This window comes from Anabas testudineus, chromosome 14 (genome assembly GCF_900324465.2).
Source record: "Anabas testudineus chromosome 14, fAnaTes1.2, whole genome shotgun sequence".
Taxonomy (NCBI): Eukaryota; Metazoa; Chordata; class Actinopteri; order Anabantiformes; family Anabantidae; genus Anabas; species Anabas testudineus.
The window spans coordinates 15,043,842-15,065,632 of record NC_046623.1 but is presented as its reverse complement, the minus strand read 5'-3'; the positions used below and the strand labels follow the sequence as shown (position 1 = coordinate 15,065,632).

Genomic DNA, 21,791 nt, shown 5'->3' with positions numbered 1-21,791 from the left:
GAGTCAAATAAAATCCTTTTTATGGACAAGTCAAGTACAAGGCGTTCCAAAATATCTAAGCCAAGGAGAAAAATTCATGATCCTTAAAGTTCAATCAACTGAGAAATTACTACATCAGAGATTTGATACCATGTTCATCCACTTGAGGCAGCAATAGTCTGAGTTTATTTCCCTCAGTGTCCAGTGAAACCAGGGCCTAGTTTCAACCTGTAGTTTATATTACCCCTCCATCTAGCGGTGGTGTTCAGAAACGGCACTAAGGCCCAGAGGTTTTTCATTTTACAGTGCAGCGGCACTCTACAGTTCAATTTGATATGATTTAAGTAAATCTTTACCATATACTCCACATGTGTCATTAGATTTTACATCCAGGAGGACCAGTCAAATTGATCCAACCTTCATCAGTCAAATGCTCTTTGATTATACGGCTAGTTTATAAACTATAAACCCAATTCAATCAATTCAGCTCTTACTAATTTGGTTTGTAAATATATTCAAATGTAAGCCGACATTTTGAAAATTTGCAGCATCACAGTGTTGGATTAAACAGGTCCTGTTATCTTTTCGCTGCATTCATACTCTAGTATCATACAGTTGTTGTCTTGTGCTGATTTTTGGTGGTTCTACTTTGTCATAGTTTGCATTTTTTCATCCTTATCCTCTGTTTTCTTTTAAACTTGCAGCTGAGGCCTCATGACAAACTGACTATATTCACTATAAATGACAGGTGAAGTGCTGTGGTAGCAAAACAGTTCACATTATCTCACGCTGAAATTTGGTGAAGGTTCAGTCTGGATTTAATTCTCTTTTGATCTGAATTTGGACAAGAAGTGAGTGTGTGTGGTTCATGTTCAAGCACTGCCTCGCATAGGCTCATTACTCTTTGACTCTACCAGAGAATGAGTTTGCATTTTGTGGAGAAAGTCCCACAGTTCCCTCAGTTTGGGTCCTGAAGAGCCGACATTAAGTGTGTTTTTTCTCCCTTTGATTTATATGTAACAATAATCTTACTGGATTTATGAAGTCTTGGCTAAATGTCAGCTTGTTGTCTCATTAACTTGGTGATTAGCTTCCCAGAGAACAGAGACCATGAAATTATTGCTGATCTGACACCATTAAAGTTAAATATTTTACATTTAAATAGCATTTACATTCCCTCTGATCTTTCTAGTACCACTTTAACAGCATCAAAGTTAAAAGTTAAGGTGTGACACACGTTTGCATAATTGTCTTGCGTGTATTTTTAGGACACAACCAGCTTTCCGTGATGGTGTGTGTGTTTTATTATCAACAACGTGCAGTTTAGTTTACAACAATAATCCTTTTGTTCTTTATTTGAAGAAAAACAACACATCATGGACGACATTTTGCAAAGTTAACCAGAGTAAAAGTGACACTTTTAAAGATGTTTAATACAACACAAAATGCAACATTTATAATAATTATAAAGTATAAATCCAGCTTCTATTTACAGTCATCAGATAATTTCAGTATGGATATCCCACTTTTTTGTTATCCTTCCTATTCAGGTCAACAGAGCAACACAAAGAGGAATTTTGATTTAAATAAGGCAGGTTATTAAATACTAATCTCATTTATGCGAATGTGAAAAACTACCTTCTTCAGTCCTCTTGCCACCCCCACCCCCCCATCCGCTTCCTCTTCTTGAGTCATCCGGGGCAGGGCTGACCAGAGCAGTTCTTCAGCTGGCAGCTTTAGCATATGTACAGGAACATAAAGCTTGCCAGTGAAGAACTGCTGTGCGACAGCCATGTGGGGCCAAAGGTGACGGGCGGTGACTCCTTCTTCTCCCATCGTCTGCTCCAGGTGCACATATTCCTGTAGAAAGAGAACAGGAGATGGTTTAACTTCCCTTCTAAACTCCCTGCTCCAGTAGCGTGGGTGTGAGGCAGCCTGCAGCCAGTCACACACGAACAAAGTAAGTGGGTGCAGTCGAGCCACGGTGTGTGCAATCAGCTGTGTGTAAATGGGTGAAACGAGCTAAGAATGACTGGGGAGATGCGCAGAGCATCATGCATCAGATCACCAAGAGGGAACCATCAGCAGCTCAGCTCATCACGCTAAGAAATTCTTAGATATCTCCTTAGTTATACTGTTCACAATCACATACCGGCCCCTGGAAACACTATTCTTTTTATTTATTTATTTATTTATGGTCAGTTACCGTGGTTACAAAGCATGAGAGAGAAGCAATGAAGAGGACCAGACAGTCGCTGCATGAAAGCACAGATCCTGAAATCCGTACAGAAGTATAATTTGAAATCTTAATAAAGTGAATGTCTCCAAAGAGAAAAGCTGCAACTGGTTATATTTTCTTATTATTGGCTGCTGCAAAACACATCTTGGATAAGTCAAAGTAACTAAAACTGACATGTTCACATAAGTAAGATGATTAAACTAAAGCTACTGAATTTTATTTTAGCTGTGCCAGCTAGCAGCATGCTTTTACAGATTGAAGAGGTGCATTTTATTTTGTACGTTAAAGGTTCCTCGTCGGATAAAAATGTAAATCTGAAAAACCCCAAAATAGTAGAAAGAGTGACTGAAGCATCGATGCTCTGACATTACATTTGTGATATCCAGAACTGTGGTTTCTTTTCTGGAGCGCCATCACATTAGTCCAGGACTTTGGTTTATGACTAACAACATCATAATCATCTTCATTTGGACTTCGTGCTGCAGCTGTTAACAGAAGTTGTCACGCTGCCTCGTGGTGAACACGGTCAACATCGCAGCTGCTGAACATGAGCATGTTAGCAGCATTGTGACTATGTTAGCATGCAGACATCAGCGTTTAACTGACTGCACCACTGGGCCTGATTTAGACTTTATTTTCCTTTTCATTCTCTTTCTCTCTTTGTTTTAAGATTTTTCCTGACTTGTTAATCAAACTCTTTGTGAAAACACATAATTCTTTTCTGACATTTAGGTTACCAACCGGAGCATATTGTCTTGAGATGAGGTGGGAATAAAAATAACGGTGCATGTACAAATAAATAATCTATTCACAGCAAGGTTAAACATGCTGCGAGAAGACTAACACATGTGCAGCAGGTCTGTGATTTTCTTGCCTTCAAAGAATGTAATCTTGTGGTGATCTTGAGATATTGAGGACACGCTCCACTTCTCTGCTTGACAATGAATAACGCATGCTGTACATTCCTGCAGGAAGGAGAACCAGAACAATCTCTGATATTTGAGCGTCCCCTAGCCTGTTCGTAACAGGGTCACAATTAACAAGACAAAATAAAATTATACACAGTCTCACACTTAGTTTGGATTAAACTTCAGTGTCATTCTGAGAGTGCCAGCACGTCTTATCCAGACACATAACAGTGAACATTAACGTGTAAAGTACACGGAAAAACACTATTATAATTTTCTTCCACCTCCTGACAAATTTATCTACATGACATATATCAGTCTTTCTTCTGAAGTGGGTGAGTCATCGTGCAGAGGCCGCGGCTGCCTGTTCTGACTTGTCACTGAAAAAAAAAATTCCATAAACAAATCGACTCTTATCTTTTATAAATCAGAAATCTACCAGTGCTGTGCCAGATTTACACTGGTTTCCCAATCAGATCAAGGTCTCCTACACTTCCTAAAATCAAACTCAAACTCTTTTTTAACTAGTGAGTCATGTAACTAACTGTAATTATTGCAATCCAAAATGGTTTCCATTCATTCTAGAGAAAGTTGTGGCTACATCACACCTGTCCGCCTGCAGGATTTCTCTTATCTCTGCAGACTTCACCCTCTGTTTCGTAGGATCTACTGCTCAATTTCTGCAGCTTTACACTACTGAAGCAGCTGGTTTCCACACTCCTTGCTTTTCTTTTTGTCACTAGTTTGTCCATTTAAAGTGAGAACATTAATTAGCACTTTGCTGGTGTGACTTCACGTAACCGGGCCCCTCAGCTGTTCCTGTGGATATCAGACAGACCCAGTGTCATACTTTAAATGTATTAAGATTTAGGGGGCTCTATTAACAAATCATTAGTGTGGAATCACCTGAAATTAAAGCTTACACTGATGCTGTATATTTACATATGTGTAACACAACTGAAGTTCAGTAGCAGCTTTTTGGTGATGCTGCCGCAGTAAGAAGAAGAATCAGTGCTAAAATTCGGCTAAATGGAGAATTATACTCGTAATTTACCACAAAAAAAAGAAGGGAGGCCTGAATCATCGTCATCAAAGAAGCCGTGAAGGAGCAAAGCGAGATCACCTCAGGCTCCGACACAAATCAAGAATGAACATCGGTGTGATCTTTCCCAGATGGAAATCACAGTATTCAGAGACTAGTGCCACTAAATGACACCTCATCTTTGTTTGATCCACCTTTTCCTCTTAACAGATTTATTGTTTTATATATTGGATTCGATTACTTTATTCATTTTTACCATACAGCCCCTTCTAAGCTGTGTTTAGGCAGCAAAGAGGAGAAACTTCAGCAAAAGAAGGCCGTCATTCATCAGTGATGCATTACGGCTGCAGGCCTGCACATGCACGTACACCAGCAGCCAGGGAAGAGCACGTACTGTACAAGTCCTCGGGCCACACTTTGGACTACTGACAGTCATATCTGTTGACAAACTAAAACTGAATAAGTTATTTGTTCCATAGCGTGCCACTCCCTGCACAAACAGTGACTCTGTATTTTTGTGTTCACAGTAAGCGCCAGTGTTAATTCCTGACTTCTCTGCTGTGCCACTCTTTCCCATATCTCCTCTTTTTTTTTGTCTTTCCTGACGCCACCCTCTCTCTCTCTCTCTCTCTCTCTCTCTTTCTCGGTCAGATCAGACTGTCCTGCATTCCTCACATTCCAGCTGCATATGTTAGAAATTCCATCCGGCTGCTGTGGCCGCGAACACTCTCTTCCACTCCTCCTTTTCCATCCCTCTATCCTTCACCCATCCCCTCTCTATCTACTCGTCTACATCTGGTGTGCAGCGGACGAGGCGGACGTGGCTCCGCTGTCAGGTTCACCCTCACCTCCCCTCTGCCTTTTTTCGCAGCTCATTCCTCCTCCTCCTCCTCCTCCTCTCCTTCTCTTTCTTTCTGTCTTGAGCGAGACAGTCAGACAGAGCCACATGACAGCCAGTGTGGAAGGCCTTGAGACAGGCCTTTATACACAGAGCAACAGTGTAAAGAGAGATAACACTCAAATCTAACGCACAAAAGACTGAGCTTATTTAGGACTCTGGATGTGCATTCATGGCGGGGGATCAGGAGGAAGGACGCACTGGTGTTGAACAGGCAGGATGTGCGTGTCAAGAGAAAAATAGGCATGAAGGTGTGTAAACAGGAGGACGTAAATGAACAATGCACAAAGCAATATTCACATTTTAATTATTTAAGTTTCCTCTTATCTAGACTTTGATACAAGTGTAAAAATGGAGTTTGAATTTAAGAGAGTTTTAAAAAGAGAAATAGTCAGACAGACCTCTCTCAATGCTACGACACCACTCGTGCTAGTGTGTGAGAAAACCACACGAGGTGACGAGCTAACATACCCCAATCATCATCATCATCGCGACGTCAGCGATGAAACTATGCAATAAACCATGTGAAGAATTCTCACATTAAACAGCAGAGACACAAACAGTGGAAACACATGATAACTGAATGTTTTGTGTCTATTTCACACAGTTCATCCATTCAGGTACATTCCTAGGCTGTGGGTGTGGCCCAGTTGGAGAGCGTTTGCTGCCCCAGATTGTAGTTTCTTATATAGACTGATCATTTTCGACTGGGAATGGGGACAAAGACAGGGAATTGGTGGCGGCTGTGGCTAAAGCCTGATCACGTGCACTCTTCTTCTACAAAGAAAGAGGTCCAGTTGCCATGACTCGACTTCCAGACTCTTCTTTAGCTCTCCTGCTCGTTTAAAGGCTGTGCGACTTCAGCCCCGAGATCACTATAAATAAGAGGTGTAGGTCACTTTATGAGCTACGAGGAGTAACTGAATGCCGTTCTGAATTCATGACATCCTGGGAGATGGTAATGTGCTGAGTGTGAGGGCTGTTAGGTTGTCCTCAGGCGATCTGTGCCATTTTGTTTGAAAGAAGTGGATTTTTTTCATCCGAAATGAACCTACATAACACATTCCTTCTTGCCCCATTCTCCCTTGACAAGGCACGCAATAGGAATGAAGGGTGTAACCCAAGTTGAGCAAGATGGCTTCACTTCTGCAAATGCAGGCAATAAAACAGCAGTGAGATGTTGCTTCTTTTTGCCTGGATGCAGGGCAAATCGCACGTCCACCAGAAGACTTGCTGTTTTTGTTTGTTTTTTTAAACTGACACCCTGCCACTGTCATGTGATCCTCATTTACAGGGAGGCTAGCGTCACACTCCAGGTCGCAATGGCACAAATGCAGCTCGTGACACAGTGAATGTGCATTCCTACCGGCACACTGAACTCTGGCTGTACAATTATGTAAGACAGGCTCCATCGATGTAACATAACTACAGTAGGACTGCTTATACATAACAGCACTTTTAAAATGTTCTATAGACATGTAAAGACTATAAGTAACTGTATATAAAGAGGCTTAAGAGCCCAAGGCCTAAATACTTTGTTACGTCACCTGCTTTAAAACTGTTTTAATGGCTCTTATGAACATCCTCATTAATATCAGTGTGTTTATAAAGGTGTCTTTCATTTGAAGGATCCATCTCAGCCGGATCGCTGCTTTTCTGAGAAATGACTAGGCCTCAGTTGTCTTCCTGATTTTCACCTATCCCCTACTCGAGCACAGGCTTTTTTCCTTAGGCATTTATGAACTCAGCAAATTTAAAAGAGGCTTTGAACGCTGACAAGTTTGGATTACATAAATGCAGACCTCAACTTGCAAGTGCAACATCCTGCTATAGCCTATAAATCCCACATTTGACAGTTAACCGCTTACACATCACTAAATAAATTCTCTGGAGGTTTGAGTTTCCTGGTTTTCTACATACTGTGCGGTGGTTTTTACTCACAATAGATTTAAATATAATCTAAAAACAAATCTGTAAATCTTTTAACGTGCTTCAGTTGCTGCCAGCCTTTCTAAAATGACTTCATGGGGAAATGCTCCATGCAGCACTTCACCAAAGTCTCCGTTCACAGTTACACCTTGTCTGAATGTTGAGTAATGTTTGCAGGAGCTGGGAGGCTGAGGTGGGGTGGCCATTTCTAGGGTGCCCATAAATCCTACCAGCTCCCCTGTGTCTGGGCCTGGGCGATCTGATCTATGACACACAGACAGGCCTTCAGCCAGGACTCCTATAACATCAAATGTGAATCCTCGACGCCGGATCGTGCAGGAAGCTTCAGCTGTGTAACACGAATCGGACCCGGAGAGGTGATTTTACCTGATTAAAGTCGTGTTAATGACGGTTTCCCGTTTCCACGCAAACTGGGTCATCAAGCCGCCACGGGGCTAAATCAGACTGACAGGAACAAGAATTTATCCAGCAGAAAAACACAGTAATGTGTGATCAGCAATCAGTAACGCGCCCCACCTTGACCACGGACCAGGACGCAGCTCCAGAACCGTCCAGCGGAGTTCAGCCTGCCTCGCCCACTGCTCGGCGGAGTCCTGGACCGTCAGCAGGGTGTGTCGCTGTCAGTAATTTCTTTACATCCACGATATAAAGGCCGAACTGTGTGGCAGCACTGACACAGACTGTCTGATGGTGACTCGACTCTCTAACGCAGCAGCAGTGGAGAACGCAGCGCAGGACTTCAGACCCTTTTAGACAACTCCTGCCCGACTCCTCTCTCTCTCTCTTTCTCTCTCTCTCTCTCTCTCTCTCTCTCTCACACACACACACACACACACACACCCGGCTTCCCACTCCGATCAGCTGGCAGCGTAATGACGTAGGCAGCCACGAGAAGCGGACGTCAGAATCTGCGTCCGAGTCTGACGTGACACGCAAGGTGCGCAGGCAACAGGGCAGCGGAGACACTGCCCGTCCAAAAACAAGTCAGTCACACACTCTGATATCTCATTGAACCACCTTTAGCTTTGAATACACACATTCACCGACACGTTTCTGCAGTGTCACAACATTTAATCTTATTCTGAGTTGAATTAATCTTCCTCAAAGATCCTGTATTGATGAGGAGCAAAGTCTTCTCCAGCACATCCAGAGGATTCTCAATGGGGTTGAAGTCTGGACTCTGAGGTGGCCAAGTGTGTGAAAACGATGAGTCATGCTCCCTGAATCAGCCTTTCACAATTTCTCATCTTGGAGTATCCCCATGTCATCAGGGAAGAACAAATCCACTGATGTAATAACCTGGTCAGGTAGTCAGCTGACCTCATTCTTTGGACACATAACATTGCTAAACCTGGACCTGACCAACTGCAGCAGCCCCAGATCATAGCACTACCCCCACAGGCTTGTACAGTACTAGGCATGATGGGTGCATCACTCCACCTGCCTCTCTTCTTACCTTGATGCTCCCATCACTCTGGAACAGGGTAAATCTGGACTCATCAGACCACATGACCTTCTTCCATTGGACAGTTCTTAACGCAGTGTTGTGTTTTATTTTTAACACGTAAAGAACATACATTTTCATTACCACAAAGGACAGCAGTGACGTTTACTGCTGTAATATTTGCCACCTTGCACAGAGGAAGTGGTGTTTCTTCCCTTAGCACTAAGTTAAGAAATATTATGTTGGATTTCATTAGCTCATTATCATCAGTTTTGTGTTGTTGCAATTTTAACATGTTGTTTAACATTAATTTTAACATGTTCCCATCGTCTCAGCGTCCATGTTAGATATTACATGTGCAGCGACTGACTTTTAAGAGTGATTAAGGAAAAAATAACGAGTTTGCTGACAAAGCAGTTAATTAGTTGAAACTGCAACCAATTGCACAAAAGCTGTGTTAAGACAGCAAAGACTGCAAACGGCCTCCAGAGACATCAGACTGGGCCGGGCTCCTTTTTTTTCTGTCTCGTCACTCTGCAGGTTTAATGTTGCTGCAGTTTGAGAAGCTGCGTCCTCACTGTCACCTGCCACAGCGAGCACACACAGCAAATCCACACAAGGCCAAATACGCTGTCTCATTCCTATGTGTTCCCCAACCCCTGCTTAGTTTCTAACAATAGCGTTTTTTATCCACAGAATATGTGAGTAACAGTAGATTTTGAACAGGACTCACACTCATATGATGCTTTTTCAATGGAAACACAAATCATTTAAGTTTCAATGGGTATAAAAAACAAGCCAATCTACCACTGACTCTATTTTTTGGTTTGAGCAGCTTATGAGCTGCCATATTGTTGTCTTTCACGTGGCCTATATGTGCATATTCTTTAAAGAGTTCACCATCCTAATAGCTGCTGGCTGTTTGGTGTGAGTTGAATGAAAAATATGATCCAATATTTACTGTTTTTAAAGTACTAAATTCACCTATTCAACACAAACTGGCCATTAAATGCTTTATCAGATGATCCAGAAAACTGTACAGTCTATACTGACATTCAATTTGTAGGGCTTTAATGTAAAAGTGTCCTCCAAACAAAGTCTTTGGCACGATTGCAAAAGCTGTTGGGCTGTTGTTGAAAAATGGTCTTGCAAGCAGATGCCGGTGCACTTACTGCAACTCAAGTTGAACAGATGGAGAAGTGTGTGAGTCACATCTTCCCCCACCGCTGTTCGTGACTCGCAAGCTCATCAGAACGAGACGTGAGCAGGAACATGGTTCACAACACATAAAGACGCAAATCAAATGATTAAGAAGAGGAAATGGTGAATTGAGGTTGTGTTAAAACGTACATAGGTTAAGCTGTGGAAGCTAATCGTGCTTTCTGGAGGCCGTGAATGATCTGTACAAACAATATTACTTTGTTTTTGAGGTGAGAAACCACCTGTATGACATCAGCACTTCACTGCGAACGCTCTTCCGTGAATGCTATGTGCCTTCTCTGACTCAGCATCGTGATTTATCCTCTTTCTTCCTGTAAGCATTACTGGAAGATATGTGGGGGGAAATGCAGAAGCAGGACAGACTTGTTTGAGCTCAGAGTCTATTCTTAGACTCTGTGGGTGTACGGCTGAACAGCAGACATAACATAGCACCCAAAAGCCAAATTTAGTCACCTAGTGGATATTAGAAAGGTTGTCGAGTGTGCAGGACCTACAAAGGGCATCTGAACCATTTCAGCTCGTGTGTTTGTTTCTGTGTCCACATGCATTTAATGTGTTTACCGCACTGAGGAACTAGTGGGGGTCAGGGTTTGGTGCAACAGGAATAGGATGGAAACTCCCTGGGAAATACCACACTGCATGCTTTTCATGTTGTCAGAGGCGACAAATGAAATCCCCATGTAGCAATATAAAACTAGTATTGAGTCACTTGAACAACAATAAAAGCACTTTGTGTATTGAAATAAAAATACTGATAATATTCATGCAAACTTTCCTGTTGAGTTTCAGCTCCTTGTTTCAGTTTTTGTGCCCAAATTGTTCATGTTTATTTCACTCTCACTGCTTTTACTCTGTTGATTCGCCTGCTATTTTTACACTACCTGCTCAGTGAATGAGTAACTGTGGAGCATTTAGCAGCTTAACGGAGTTCGTGTAAACCCGGCAGCAAAAAGGAGAGTGAATGTCGAGCTTAAATTCAAACACCACCCAGAATGAACGCTGAAGTTGGTGTGTGAGCAGGAGCCTAGTTGATATTGTAGTTTCTATATGGTTTAAAAGGAAAATGGTTAAATGTTAAAACAGTTTTAGAGACAGACTAATCACACTGGTACACACTGACTCCCAGTGTTGACAGAAGCGAACTGCACGTCATTAAACTAGTATTTAAACCACACTTTGCAGTAGTTATTCGGTAGTGCATCTATATTCATATCTGCATAATGATTCAAGTAGTTTAATTACATATTTGCTTTTTTTGTGTAGTAATAGTGTGATTCTGGCTCTTTAGGTGTGATCGAAGTACTGATACACGGTAAACAAAAATACAGAGAAAGTCTGAAGGCCCATTTATTCAAGGCTTAAAATAGTAATGCCAAGCAGGTCCCACACTGCTCCGGTTTCAGCGAAGGGTCCTGTGCTCGCTTGTATCAGGATGACAGGAAGTATCAGTAGTATCAGTAGTATCAGTAGTATCAGTAGTATCAGTAGTAATAGGATGTATCTGAAACAGTTAGTTTTTACTGACATGTATTTTATATCCCACTGATTAACAGGTGGAGTCTTACAGAGAGGAGGGTTCACATCCACCTTCTACAGACTCCACCACAGAAAAGACAGGGTCCCCTGTACACGGATCAGAGTACTTTCATACAGAGTTCATAGTACTTTTACACACATGTCACAGTACTTCTATATAGAGATCATAGTACTTTTACACACCTCACAGTACTTCCTTACATGGATCATAGTACTTTTACACACATCACAGTACTTCCTTACATGGATCATAGTACTTTTACACACCTCACAGTACTTCCTTACATGGATCATAGTACTTTTACACACCTCACAGTACTTCCTTACATGGATCATAGTACTTTTACACACATGTCACAGTACTTCCTTACATGGATCATAGTACTTTTACACACCTCACAGTACTTCCTTACATGGATCGTAGTACTTTTACACACCTCACAGTACTTCCTTACATGGATCATAGTACTTTTACACACCTCACAGTACCTCTTACATGGATCATAGTACTTTTACACACATCACAGTACTTCCTTACATGGATCGTAGTACTTTTACACACCTCACAGTACTTCCTTACATGGATCGTAGTACTTTTACACACCTCACAGTACTTCCTTACATGGATCGTAGTACTTTTACACACCTCACAGTACTTCCTTACATGGATCGTAGTACTTTTACACACCTCACAGTACTTCCTTACATGGATCATAGTACTTTTACACACCTCACAGTACCTCTTACATGGATCATAGTACTTTTACACACCTCACAGTACTTCCTTACATGGATCGTAGTACTTTTACACACATCTCACAGTACTTCCTTACATGGATCGTAGTACTTTTACACACCTCACAGTACTTCCTTACATGGATCATAGTACTTTTACACACCTCACAGTACCTCTTACATGGATCATAGTACTTTTACACACCTCACAGTACTTCCTTACATGGATCGTAGTACTTTTACACACCTCACAGTACTTCCTTACATGGATCGTAGTACTTTTACACACCTCACAGTACTTCCTTACATGGATCATAGTACTTTTACACACCTCACAGTACTTCCTTACATGGATCGTAGTACTTTTACACACCTCACAGTACTTCCTTACATGGATCGTAGTACTTTTACACACCTCACAGTACTTCCTTACATGGATCATAGTACTTTTACACACCTCACAGTACCTCTTACATGGATCATAGTACTTTTACACACCTCACAGTACTTCCTTACATGGATCGTAGTACTTTTACACACATCTCACAGTACTTCCTTACATGGATCGTAGTACTTTTACACACCTCACAGTACTTCCTTACATGGATCGTAGTACTTTTACACACCTCACAGTACTTCCTTACATGGATCGTAGTACTTTTACACACCTCACAGTACTTCCTTACATGGCTCAGTGAGGGCGGGTCCTGTCGCCGTGGAGACGCGTTACCAGGAAACGCAGCGCTGCAGCGTGATTGTGGAAAAACTTGAACCCGGAACAAAGACTCAAAATCCAAAATACCGAAGTAGCATCGAGTATTTATCACTTTTACTGCTTTTGTGTGGATGTACAAACGTTTGACAGCTTGTTTCGGGCTGAAGGCCACAGCAGCTGCCGTTTTTAGCCCCACTTGTTTGTTTCCATGTGCAGGTTCAGGAAACTCCTGTTTTTATTTTTGCAGTTGTCTTCAACGAAGAGTGAGCGGATTTATCTGAGAAGTTTCTTATTTCAGTTGTATTCAGACCCGGTTAGAGGAAAGAAACAAGTCATGCCTGAAGACAAAACGTGTAAAGTGCTGCAACCTCCAAAGAGCTGTGACAATAACAAGAAGAGAAAGAAGAGAATAAAGAAAACCACTGTCTCCATCAGTCCTCCAGAAAATGAAGGTCAGTACTCACAGTAAGTTTTAATCAGGAGTCCACAGTAATGTGGAGTTTATTAATTATGCTTTAATGAGTCTGCTGAAGCTTGGTTGAACTAATTTTACATTAATCTACATTCATTTATCATATTTTCATAGTTTTAGTATGTTTAATATATATTTGTTTGGTCTAATAAATGAAGTTTAGATATATTTGCTTATACATGCACATAACTGAAATACTATATACTAGTATTTTCATATAAACCCACATTTTTAATTAGTCATGCTACAGAGTTAAATCTAAAGCAGTTCAAATGAAGGTCACTGTAGATGTTCACACTGTAAACAGTAGTTTGCATCATGTGGTGGTGGTAGAGGATTCTCCAAAGAGCTGAGCAGGTTATTAAAGAATAGACGCCCCCCCCCCACCAGCCTTTTACTGCTCATTACCATAAACCAAGTCATTAGCCCGTTAATTCATAAGGGAGTCATTAGTAATCTAAACTCTTAGCCTTGTCTGGTTCTGTACATAAACCTACATGTTTATGTTGCCCCCCCTTACAGGGAAACCTCAGACTGTGTCGTTGCCTCCTGAGACCTCCACAGTGTCCCTGTTGCCCCCTCGAAGTCCAGGTCAGGACAGAAGCTGGGGGTCAAAGCTCAGAGCTACCGGTAAAAAGGACGGAGAACGGCTCTGCGGCAGCAGCCGGAGAAGAAAAAAGCACCCCAAGGATTCACCAGCTCCACTCTCAGCAACAAACAAAACCAGCAGCCGTGGAGCCGCGGCTCAGGGATTTATAACAGAGCTCAGTGCCAAGGAGAGCGTGAGGTGGGAGGGAGTGCTGGAGGACCCCCAGGCTGAGGAGAAGAGGCTGGAGCTTTACAGAGCCAACAGACGGCAGCGTTACATCGCATACAGAGAGGCTCTGTTAAAAGAAACCCAGGAAAGCTTGAGACAGAGTTTTCCTAAAAAGAGCACAGAGAAAAAGGCTTTCACTGGGACTAACCAACAGGAGACTGTGTCGTTGCTGCAGCTGAGCATAGACTAAATTAAAGGAGCAAACGGGAGCCTCTTGTTGGTCGTCGTCAGACTTTAATGGTTCAGTGTAAAACAGATGCAGTGAGGGTCCCTGGTGTCAACATGGAGGCGTTGGACTGAGGAGAAACTGAGCATTTTGCCAAATCGACACCATTTAAAGGACCTGATAGCAATGCTTCCTTCGTCAGAAACTAGATATTTATCCGTGCAGCAACTGTCAGCGTTTCAGGACAGGACCTCCTTCTCTGTAGGCCTTGTAAAACCTTAATAGATGATTTGTACAGTTTATCTTGTGCTGCTAAATTATTTAACACTTCGACAAAAGTTAATCTTTCAGGGCTGAAACCCAATCAGGATAATACCACTGAACTGACTGCATGTCCACAGGTCAAGTCAAGTCACCACTACAATGTAGTGTCCCGTCTTAGAAAACCATTTACACAGAGCATGTCTGTGGGCAGCTTATTAATTTAAACTAAGACATGCTGTCTCACTGTCTAATACAGTGTTTCTAATGTGGAAAGGGGTTTGTATTTATATTTTCATCTCTTTCTGCTGTTCACTTGCTGTTCTACACTGTTAAAAAAGACAAATGACAGAGCTGCAACTTCGGAAAGACTAAAATCTGCATGAAGTCTGGACTGTAAAGCAAAGAAGAACATGTTATTAGTGTTTTGTTCTTTTTCCAAGCTGCAGGAAATCGTAGCAACATTATCACTGCTGCACGATAGATGGCAGAAAAGTCACGCAGTCCCCGAATGAAGCAGCTGCTCCAACAGTGATGAGTCAATATATGTGAAAGAGTTGGTTTTATTGTGCCTGAGTTGTTTTTTTAATGCAAGAAACACAAAGTAAAATACAAAACAAAAAAGTTTTAATTAAAAAAAACATCCTGTTGTCTTTAAAGTGTATTGTTACAACACAAAACTGATATTTTTCTTAGCCCTTGAATTCAAAAAATAATATTTATTCGTAATTTTCAGTGGGTTTACAGCATAACGCTCTAATGCATGTGGTCAAGTGAAAGATGGAAACGATTCTACAGTTAGCTTCAACATTGGAGGGCAACATATGCACGGAAATGTGTTTAGTCTATCATTAAAGATACAGGGAACAACTTTTTCCAAATGCCTTTTAGCTGGAACTTGAACAATCTTAATTTTCAGTTATTTAAATTTACAATATATAACTTTGGGGAATGAAGCTATCAGTCAATCCAATCCTCCCTCTGCACACAACCGGTCAGAGATGAGCCATTAAGACATTATAAATAAGAAGAAGCAACAAAAATTCAAATCAGCCAACAGGAAATAATTGACCTATGATTTTGTAGAGGGACGACCTTCACTCAAAGCGCAGCATTTCTTTTGTGGCGGTTTTGTCTCGCTGCCTTTGAGTGGGCTGTTTGTCGACGGCCTTTTGTTCCCTGTTGGTGCGTTTTGTTACCGTTGCGTATTTCAGCATCTGTGCTTAAAAGAGCTGAGCGCTCCCCCCCTGTGTTCTCCTAATCCCCCCTTACACTGAACAGACCACAGACTACATGGCCACAGTGGGCACCACGGTCCAGCCTTTCAAATGACAACAGCAGAGAACATACGGAGGCATCTTAGAGGCGATGTGTTGAGTTTGTTAATGTAATAAAAAAATCGAATGAAATAATTAAAAAAAAGAAGTCAGAAAAGCTGCATCCATTTGAGGTATCTGTTGTTTCCATGGTGGAGTCTCATAAGTGAGCGACTGTACGACACACAGTTTAGATCCAATACTTCCACACGCCAGGATTAAAACACAGAACGTCGTCAGTGAAGTCCGTCTCTTCTCTGAATCAAACGTTTTGATCACGTCCTCAAACTCTTTTGTGCTCCGTGACAGAGGTGGCGACGGAGAGACAGGTGAATGACGGATGAGACAAAGACGAGTTTACGTCAGGACAACTGTAGCCAGCTCAGGTCGTCTGATCTGTCAGGAGAAGAAAACAGGAAGCACGGTTAGTCTCACATTTATTATTGATTTCACAGCAAGGAATCACAGAGCAAATAGATGCTTATTTCTACGTCCATTTATTCAGTAACACTAAGATTCAGTATCAGAGTCATCTGTCAAGACTTAATCCAGTTTTTACTCACTCGGTTTTTGTTTCTACCAACTCATCACAGAAATATCTGGCTCTTTAGCTCCTAAATGTTCCACTGTGTTCACCAACCAGAGGATAAGTTTGTCCATCTGCTGCCTTTTGGAGCTTATTTGCTGCATGTAGCAACACTAATAGCTGCTTTAAATACACATGACTGTTGAAAATATATTCAGTCTGGTAAATAATAAAAAGAAAACCTGTCTCCTGTGTAAGATGGAATGAAAACAGACACGTTACATACTGAGCCTCTTTCTTTGTGATGACTTTTCTTGATATGAGCCTCTCAGCTACTGCTGATGCTGCTGGGTCGTAGTTCAGGCTCGCTGCCGCTATAACTTCATCATTCCTACGAGTAAAAAATAAAATATTAAAAACATATTAGAACATGTTTCTATTATAGGATATATTTTTATGATTTTGATTTGTCTCCACTTACTTGATGTACAGTGCCAGAAACTTACTGTCCTCAAATGTTCCTTTCATTACAATCTCGGTGTACCCTTCTCCATAACCTGCACAATAGAAAATGACTTATAATTAATTGTATTAGGTGTGAAAACAGATATTTTAGAGTCCGTGTAGCGAGTTAATGTGCCCCACCTGCATATCGGATGGTTTTACCCACTAGGACGGTCCAGTAGAAAGGAACTGAATTAAGTTCAGTCTGTTTGTTCAGCATGTTCAGAGCAACAATCCTCCCTAAACAACAGTAAAATATTAAAGTTAAACAAATAACAGGGAGTCTTTACAGTAACCGCAGAAATATAGTAATATATATAATAACAGGTAACGTTCAAAGTGTTATGACTGCATTTTACTTTACTACATTACCATGTGCTTGTGCCATCTGCCAGTGTCCGATGTTCACCAGCTGGTTTTTGGCCATCGCCAGTGGAAAAGTGGCCAGATCGCCCCCACAGAACACATCAGGGACATTGGTGCGCATGTACTGCAGGAGGGACACGCAACAGAGAACTGATGATTAATGGTTTTAATGTGAGGAAACATATTTTATCAATCCACAAAATTCTGTGTGGGGTCTGGTATTAAGTATAGGAATTTAATAAGGTCAGAAAAGGCTAAAGAATAGAATAGAATAGACACCAATCAAATACAACATCAAGACCAGCTGGTGGTGGTAGCTGTCAGCATGACCCCACAACATGAAAACCATGAGGGGCTTTTAATGTCAGTGTAGGTTAATTAGCAATTTACTGTTGTCATGGAAAACAAATGTGGTTATGAGTTGAAAATGAAGGTGCAAGATGAGAACAGCAGGTTATTATCTGACCTTGTCGACTGTTACAAAGTTTTTTGAGTCCATCTGTAGTTTACTTCCCTGCAGGAACTCTGAGTTTGGGATGATGCCTAGTGAAAGAAGAAAGGAAGAAAGGAGGAGAAAAGGTTTTACAAAAGTGATGTCGTGCTCTGAGCTCTATTAGTGCTCTGAAATATTAGCTAGGTGTCAGAAATATGTTTATTTGAAATTCATATCTTACTGCTGCCCAGTGCAATAAGAAGATAAAGAGTGATAAATAAAGGGACAGAAGAGTGAATAAAGATTTGTGTATGGACCACAGTGCACTTACCAATGCCAACAATCAAAACATCAGCTGGGAGAACTTTCCCACTTTTAAGCATAACCTCCTTCACCTTGAGGAAGAAAGGAGAGTGAACCAGAGGATATATTTATGTGTATATATTCTGAATTCTGAGCAGTAAAACAGGTATAACGTGCATCGTCTAACTTTACCTTTCCATCCACACCTCTGACCTCCGTCACATTATCATTCATGTAGAATCTCACATTTTTCTCTGACAGCATCTGCAGGAACAACAGAGTTTGAACTACAACTAGTTGAACTGTGAGGACACAAGATGGGGCTCTCTCTCTATTTCTTACCATCATGGTGACTTTGCCAATTTCAGGACCCAGTGTGTTCTGGTATGGCATCTCACTGCTGCCGATCACTGTGATACTTAAGGCTTTGTCTATCAAATAAGATGCAACTTCCATGCCTGAAAAATGTAATATTGTAGAAAACATTTTATCTCCATGTAATTTCCCCTCCTGACAAAATTAAAAATATGAGCTTATTTTACAGATTGTGAACTCAGTACCAACAAAAGAGGTTCCCACGAGGACAACATTGCAGCCCAGACAGACTGAGTGGATTTGCCGGGCGTCCTCTGGTGTCTCCAACATCTTGACGTTTCCCAAATTCATGCCAGGTACATCGAGACCCTTTGCTCTAAACAACAGGCCATGACACTGTTCATAAGCAATGCAGTGCAATGTAGTGGTTTGCAATGAAATGTTTTTATCTTGCTTATGAATGTTAAGGTAGCTACTTATTGAACTGTCTGAAACCAATATTATATACAGTATTCAAATAAATTAAAATAAAGGCGTTGGACCGCCTTTAGCTTTTATTACAGAGCGCATTCACCTTGTTTCAATAAGCTTCTGCAATGTCACAACATTTTTTCCACCAACATTAAATTAAATTAGAACCTACAATCTGTTTATGTGTTATGTTATTATATGTTATTTTATCATCTGCCATTTTACTTTATCTGTGTAGCATGTAGCTTTTGAGTCCCTGTGCAGGTTCTGAGTCTGGTGTGATCCTCTCGGTGTATTAGTGCAAACCAGGCACTTGTTAATCTACAGTCAATGTTAAGAGTGAATGTTTAAGCTAATGTTTAAGTGCCTGCACAAACACTGTCTGTACCTGCAGCCTGTCGAGATAAGGAGCTGGTCATAACTCTGAACTGAACCATCATCAAACGTGACTGTCTTCTTGTCTGTGTCCACCGACTTTGCCTGTAAATACAATGAGAGTTCATAAACGTGGAAAATTAAAATGTATGCACCCATTTAAATTTAGCACAGAGAAAAGAGACCATTAGATAAAACACGGTTAACAGGCTGAGGATGTGAGTACAGGAGGCAAGAAAGACACTCACCTCTTTCCTGAGCCACACTTCAATGTCGTACTGATGGAAAAACTCCATCCTCCTCAGCAGGATACTGTCACTCTCCACATTCATCACCTGTAAGTAGGAAAAGTGTGTTTGTTTAAATTTTACAGCTAATTAAAAAAAATAAAACATGCATATTCTGCACCAAAGCGTCACCGTTCATGATATTTACTGTGCAGCACCTTGCTAAGTCGGGTTTTGTCGTAGGGTAAGAGGTCGTCTCTGGTGACCATGATGATTCGGCCACTGAAGTTTTCCTGGCGAAGGGTCTCAGCGCAGATCAATGACGCAGCCCCTGCACTTACAGAGCGTTAACACAACATCAGACACTAAGATACTAAGGGGACATGTTAGGACGACCTGCTCCAACCTACATCCAACAGATGACATTAATTCCAGCGTGTTACTTATTCCTCTCTCTGTTCAACTGTTGAATTAATCTGTAAATTTTTAAGTTAAGCTTATAAATGCTAAGTATTCTTGCAAAGTAAGTAAGTAGCAGTTCTGTTTAATGCATCCACATGATTGTATCTTGTACATCGTTTTAATCATTAATCAAGTGATTTACAAAATATGCAGATACACAATATAGTGGTCCACACTCACCTCCTCCCAGCAGCAGAATAGTGTGAGTAACTCCTGGTACTGCAGTTCCCATACTCTTTATTCTTTTTTCTTGTCTGAGAGTCTATAAAATAGAAACTCATCAACAGGGTGAATGAGCAAAAAGCCTATTTACATAATTGCATTTCAGCCTGGTGCTACGTAACCTACTATCAGCTCTTTATTTTTGAACCGTTACTCTAATAACTGGGAAGAAGAAAAGGAAAGCTACTTACTTTTTTGTTTATAGACACATACACTTTGCTGTTTTGAATTTTGACCTTCAAAAAACGAAATGACAAATTAAAATGTCTCCAAATGTCTCCATAAACTAAATACCTATCTGTCAGGTTTGTACCTTGTGGCTGGGTAAACAGTCCATGCCGGGGTACTCCTCCAGGTCTCCAGTGTGGACATTGAAACACGCACCGTGCCATGGACAGCGCACTCTGTTGCCTGAAATAACCCCTGACCACACATAAATACACATAAACACACATCATTTACCTACTAGTAATGTTAACAAGCTGTTTTTTCTGCCTAAATGACAACATGTAGCTCCAGCAGATAAAGTTCTGTCATTTTTCTTCCTTCCACAGATTATTACTAATCAAGGTCCAACTGTAAAACACACAATTTATGTTTAAAACGAATAAACCGAACATCTAAATTTTAATCAGGGTGTCTGTCTTTTTACCTTTGCTGAGGGGAGCACCGTAGTGTGTGCACTGGTTACCAATAGCACTGTATTTACCCTGGCAGCGTGCCAACAGCACAGTGTGATGTCCCACTTCAACCTCCATCATTCTGATGTAACACACACACACACACACACACACACAGAAACTACAGTAAGTTTTACCCCCAACTGAGACATTGAACTGAAATTTTCTACATAGATGTTAAAAAAATCAGGCACCACCGTATATAAAATAGATACACAGCTATAAACATGCATGAAAAATGAATTATATGGACATGTAAAACAATAAAAGTGTAACATGTACATACTTATTATACCTGTTACACATAAATGTATCTGTTTTTGCAATGTCTGCATTAATCAGGTAAATTGATTGTTTACATTTGTATTGTTAATATATTTGTTATCTACAGGAATTATAGAATATGGTTTTAAGTTTTCTTCTGTGTCAAGGTAATTATTTGATAGTTTCGGTAAATCATTTGGTACAAATCAGGAGCTATCAGATAATTTGATATACGAGTTTTCCTAATTTGTAAACAATTGAAGGTTCAAGATGTAGCAAGTGCTTTGTAAATAATTTAAATGCATAAATGTTAGTTAATAATCATCTTGTTTATGATTAAGAACAGGGTAAAGGTTGCCAGGTTGTGACTATCCCTCCCATCCACTCCTTACTGTCCATCCTGCAGCTCTGACTCCAGACACACAGCGGCTGTCACCTCCTCCGATGAATCCTCTGGATCAGAGTCTGGAAACTCATGTTGGGCTAAAAATACGCACACATAGTTTAACAAACTCTAACTCCACAGTAGACTGGATCCCTTCATAATTCAAACAGGTTACTCACGTGGTTTGGTCACAGACATGTTTCTGATTCAGCTGTAACAGACACACAATTCTTCCAGGAACATGAAAGGTCAGTTGGATGCTCAGTTAAAAAAAGTTTTTTCCTCTCATCAGCTGTGTCATACAGGCGTGAGAGTCTGTTTCCACGGTAACGGCTCCATCGCATCCCGCATCACTGTGATCCTGGGACTCTCTGAAACTGGACGACGTGTGTTTACAAAGAAAAGCAAAATGAACTAAAAAGTGACTTTTAGGACTGCGGTGAAAGAACAGTTTCGGTGATGTAGCTGGTCATGTTCAGCTCAGCTTATTGTTCCACAGAAAAAAGCGACCTCTGCCTTTTTGTGTAGCGGCAGCATAGAGAAAGGCTGACGAGGCAGC

The 21,791-nt window shown here is 41.1% G+C and overlaps 2 protein-coding genes and 1 long non-coding RNA gene across 4 annotated transcripts; 1 reads left to right on the top strand and 2 right to left on the bottom strand.

Annotated features, from left to right (window-relative positions):
* Positions 1-1,265: 1,265 nt before the first annotated feature.
* On the bottom strand, positions 1,266-8,310 carry LOC113168883. Its single transcript, XR_003299524.1, has 2 exons — positions 7,533-8,310; positions 1,266-1,839 (listed from the first exon to the last, which is right to left on the bottom strand). It is a non-coding gene; the product is annotated as an uncharacterized LOC113168883 (long non-coding RNA).
* Positions 8,311-11,392: 3,082 nt separating this feature from the next.
* Positions 11,393-14,986, top strand: c14h17orf97 (chromosome 14 C17orf97 homolog). 2 transcript variants are annotated; one of them, XM_026370252.1, is made up of 3 exons: positions 11,393-12,883; positions 12,966-13,119; positions 13,662-14,986. In XM_026370252.1, the coding sequence occupies exons 2-3, from the start codon at positions 13,002-13,004 to the stop codon at positions 14,144-14,146; spliced, it is 603 nt and encodes a 200-aa protein (XP_026226037.1). In that variant the 5' UTR covers positions 11,393-12,883; positions 12,966-13,001; the 3' UTR covers positions 14,147-14,986. The 2 variants fall into 2 exon arrangements, with proteins under 2 accessions (XP_026226037.1, XP_026226036.1); XM_026370251.1 differs by having other exon boundaries at positions 11,393-13,119.
* A 171-nt stretch (positions 14,987-15,157) lies between these two features.
* Positions 15,158-21,430, bottom strand: LOC113170237 (apoptosis-inducing factor 3-like). Its single transcript, XM_026372244.1, has 19 exons — positions 21,412-21,430; positions 21,240-21,330; positions 20,556-20,665; positions 20,217-20,326; positions 20,095-20,139; positions 19,862-19,943; positions 19,438-19,550; positions 19,241-19,327; positions 19,006-19,097; positions 18,392-18,522; positions 18,174-18,289; positions 18,024-18,095; positions 17,860-17,923; positions 17,562-17,638; positions 17,102-17,219; positions 16,871-16,969; positions 16,707-16,782; positions 16,512-16,616; positions 15,158-16,095 (listed from the first exon to the last, which is right to left on the bottom strand). The coding sequence occupies exons 1-19, from the start codon at positions 21,428-21,430 to the stop codon at positions 16,062-16,064; spliced, it is 1,641 nt and encodes a 546-aa protein (XP_026228029.1). The 3' UTR covers positions 15,158-16,061.
* Between the last annotated feature and the right edge of the window lie 361 nt (positions 21,431-21,791).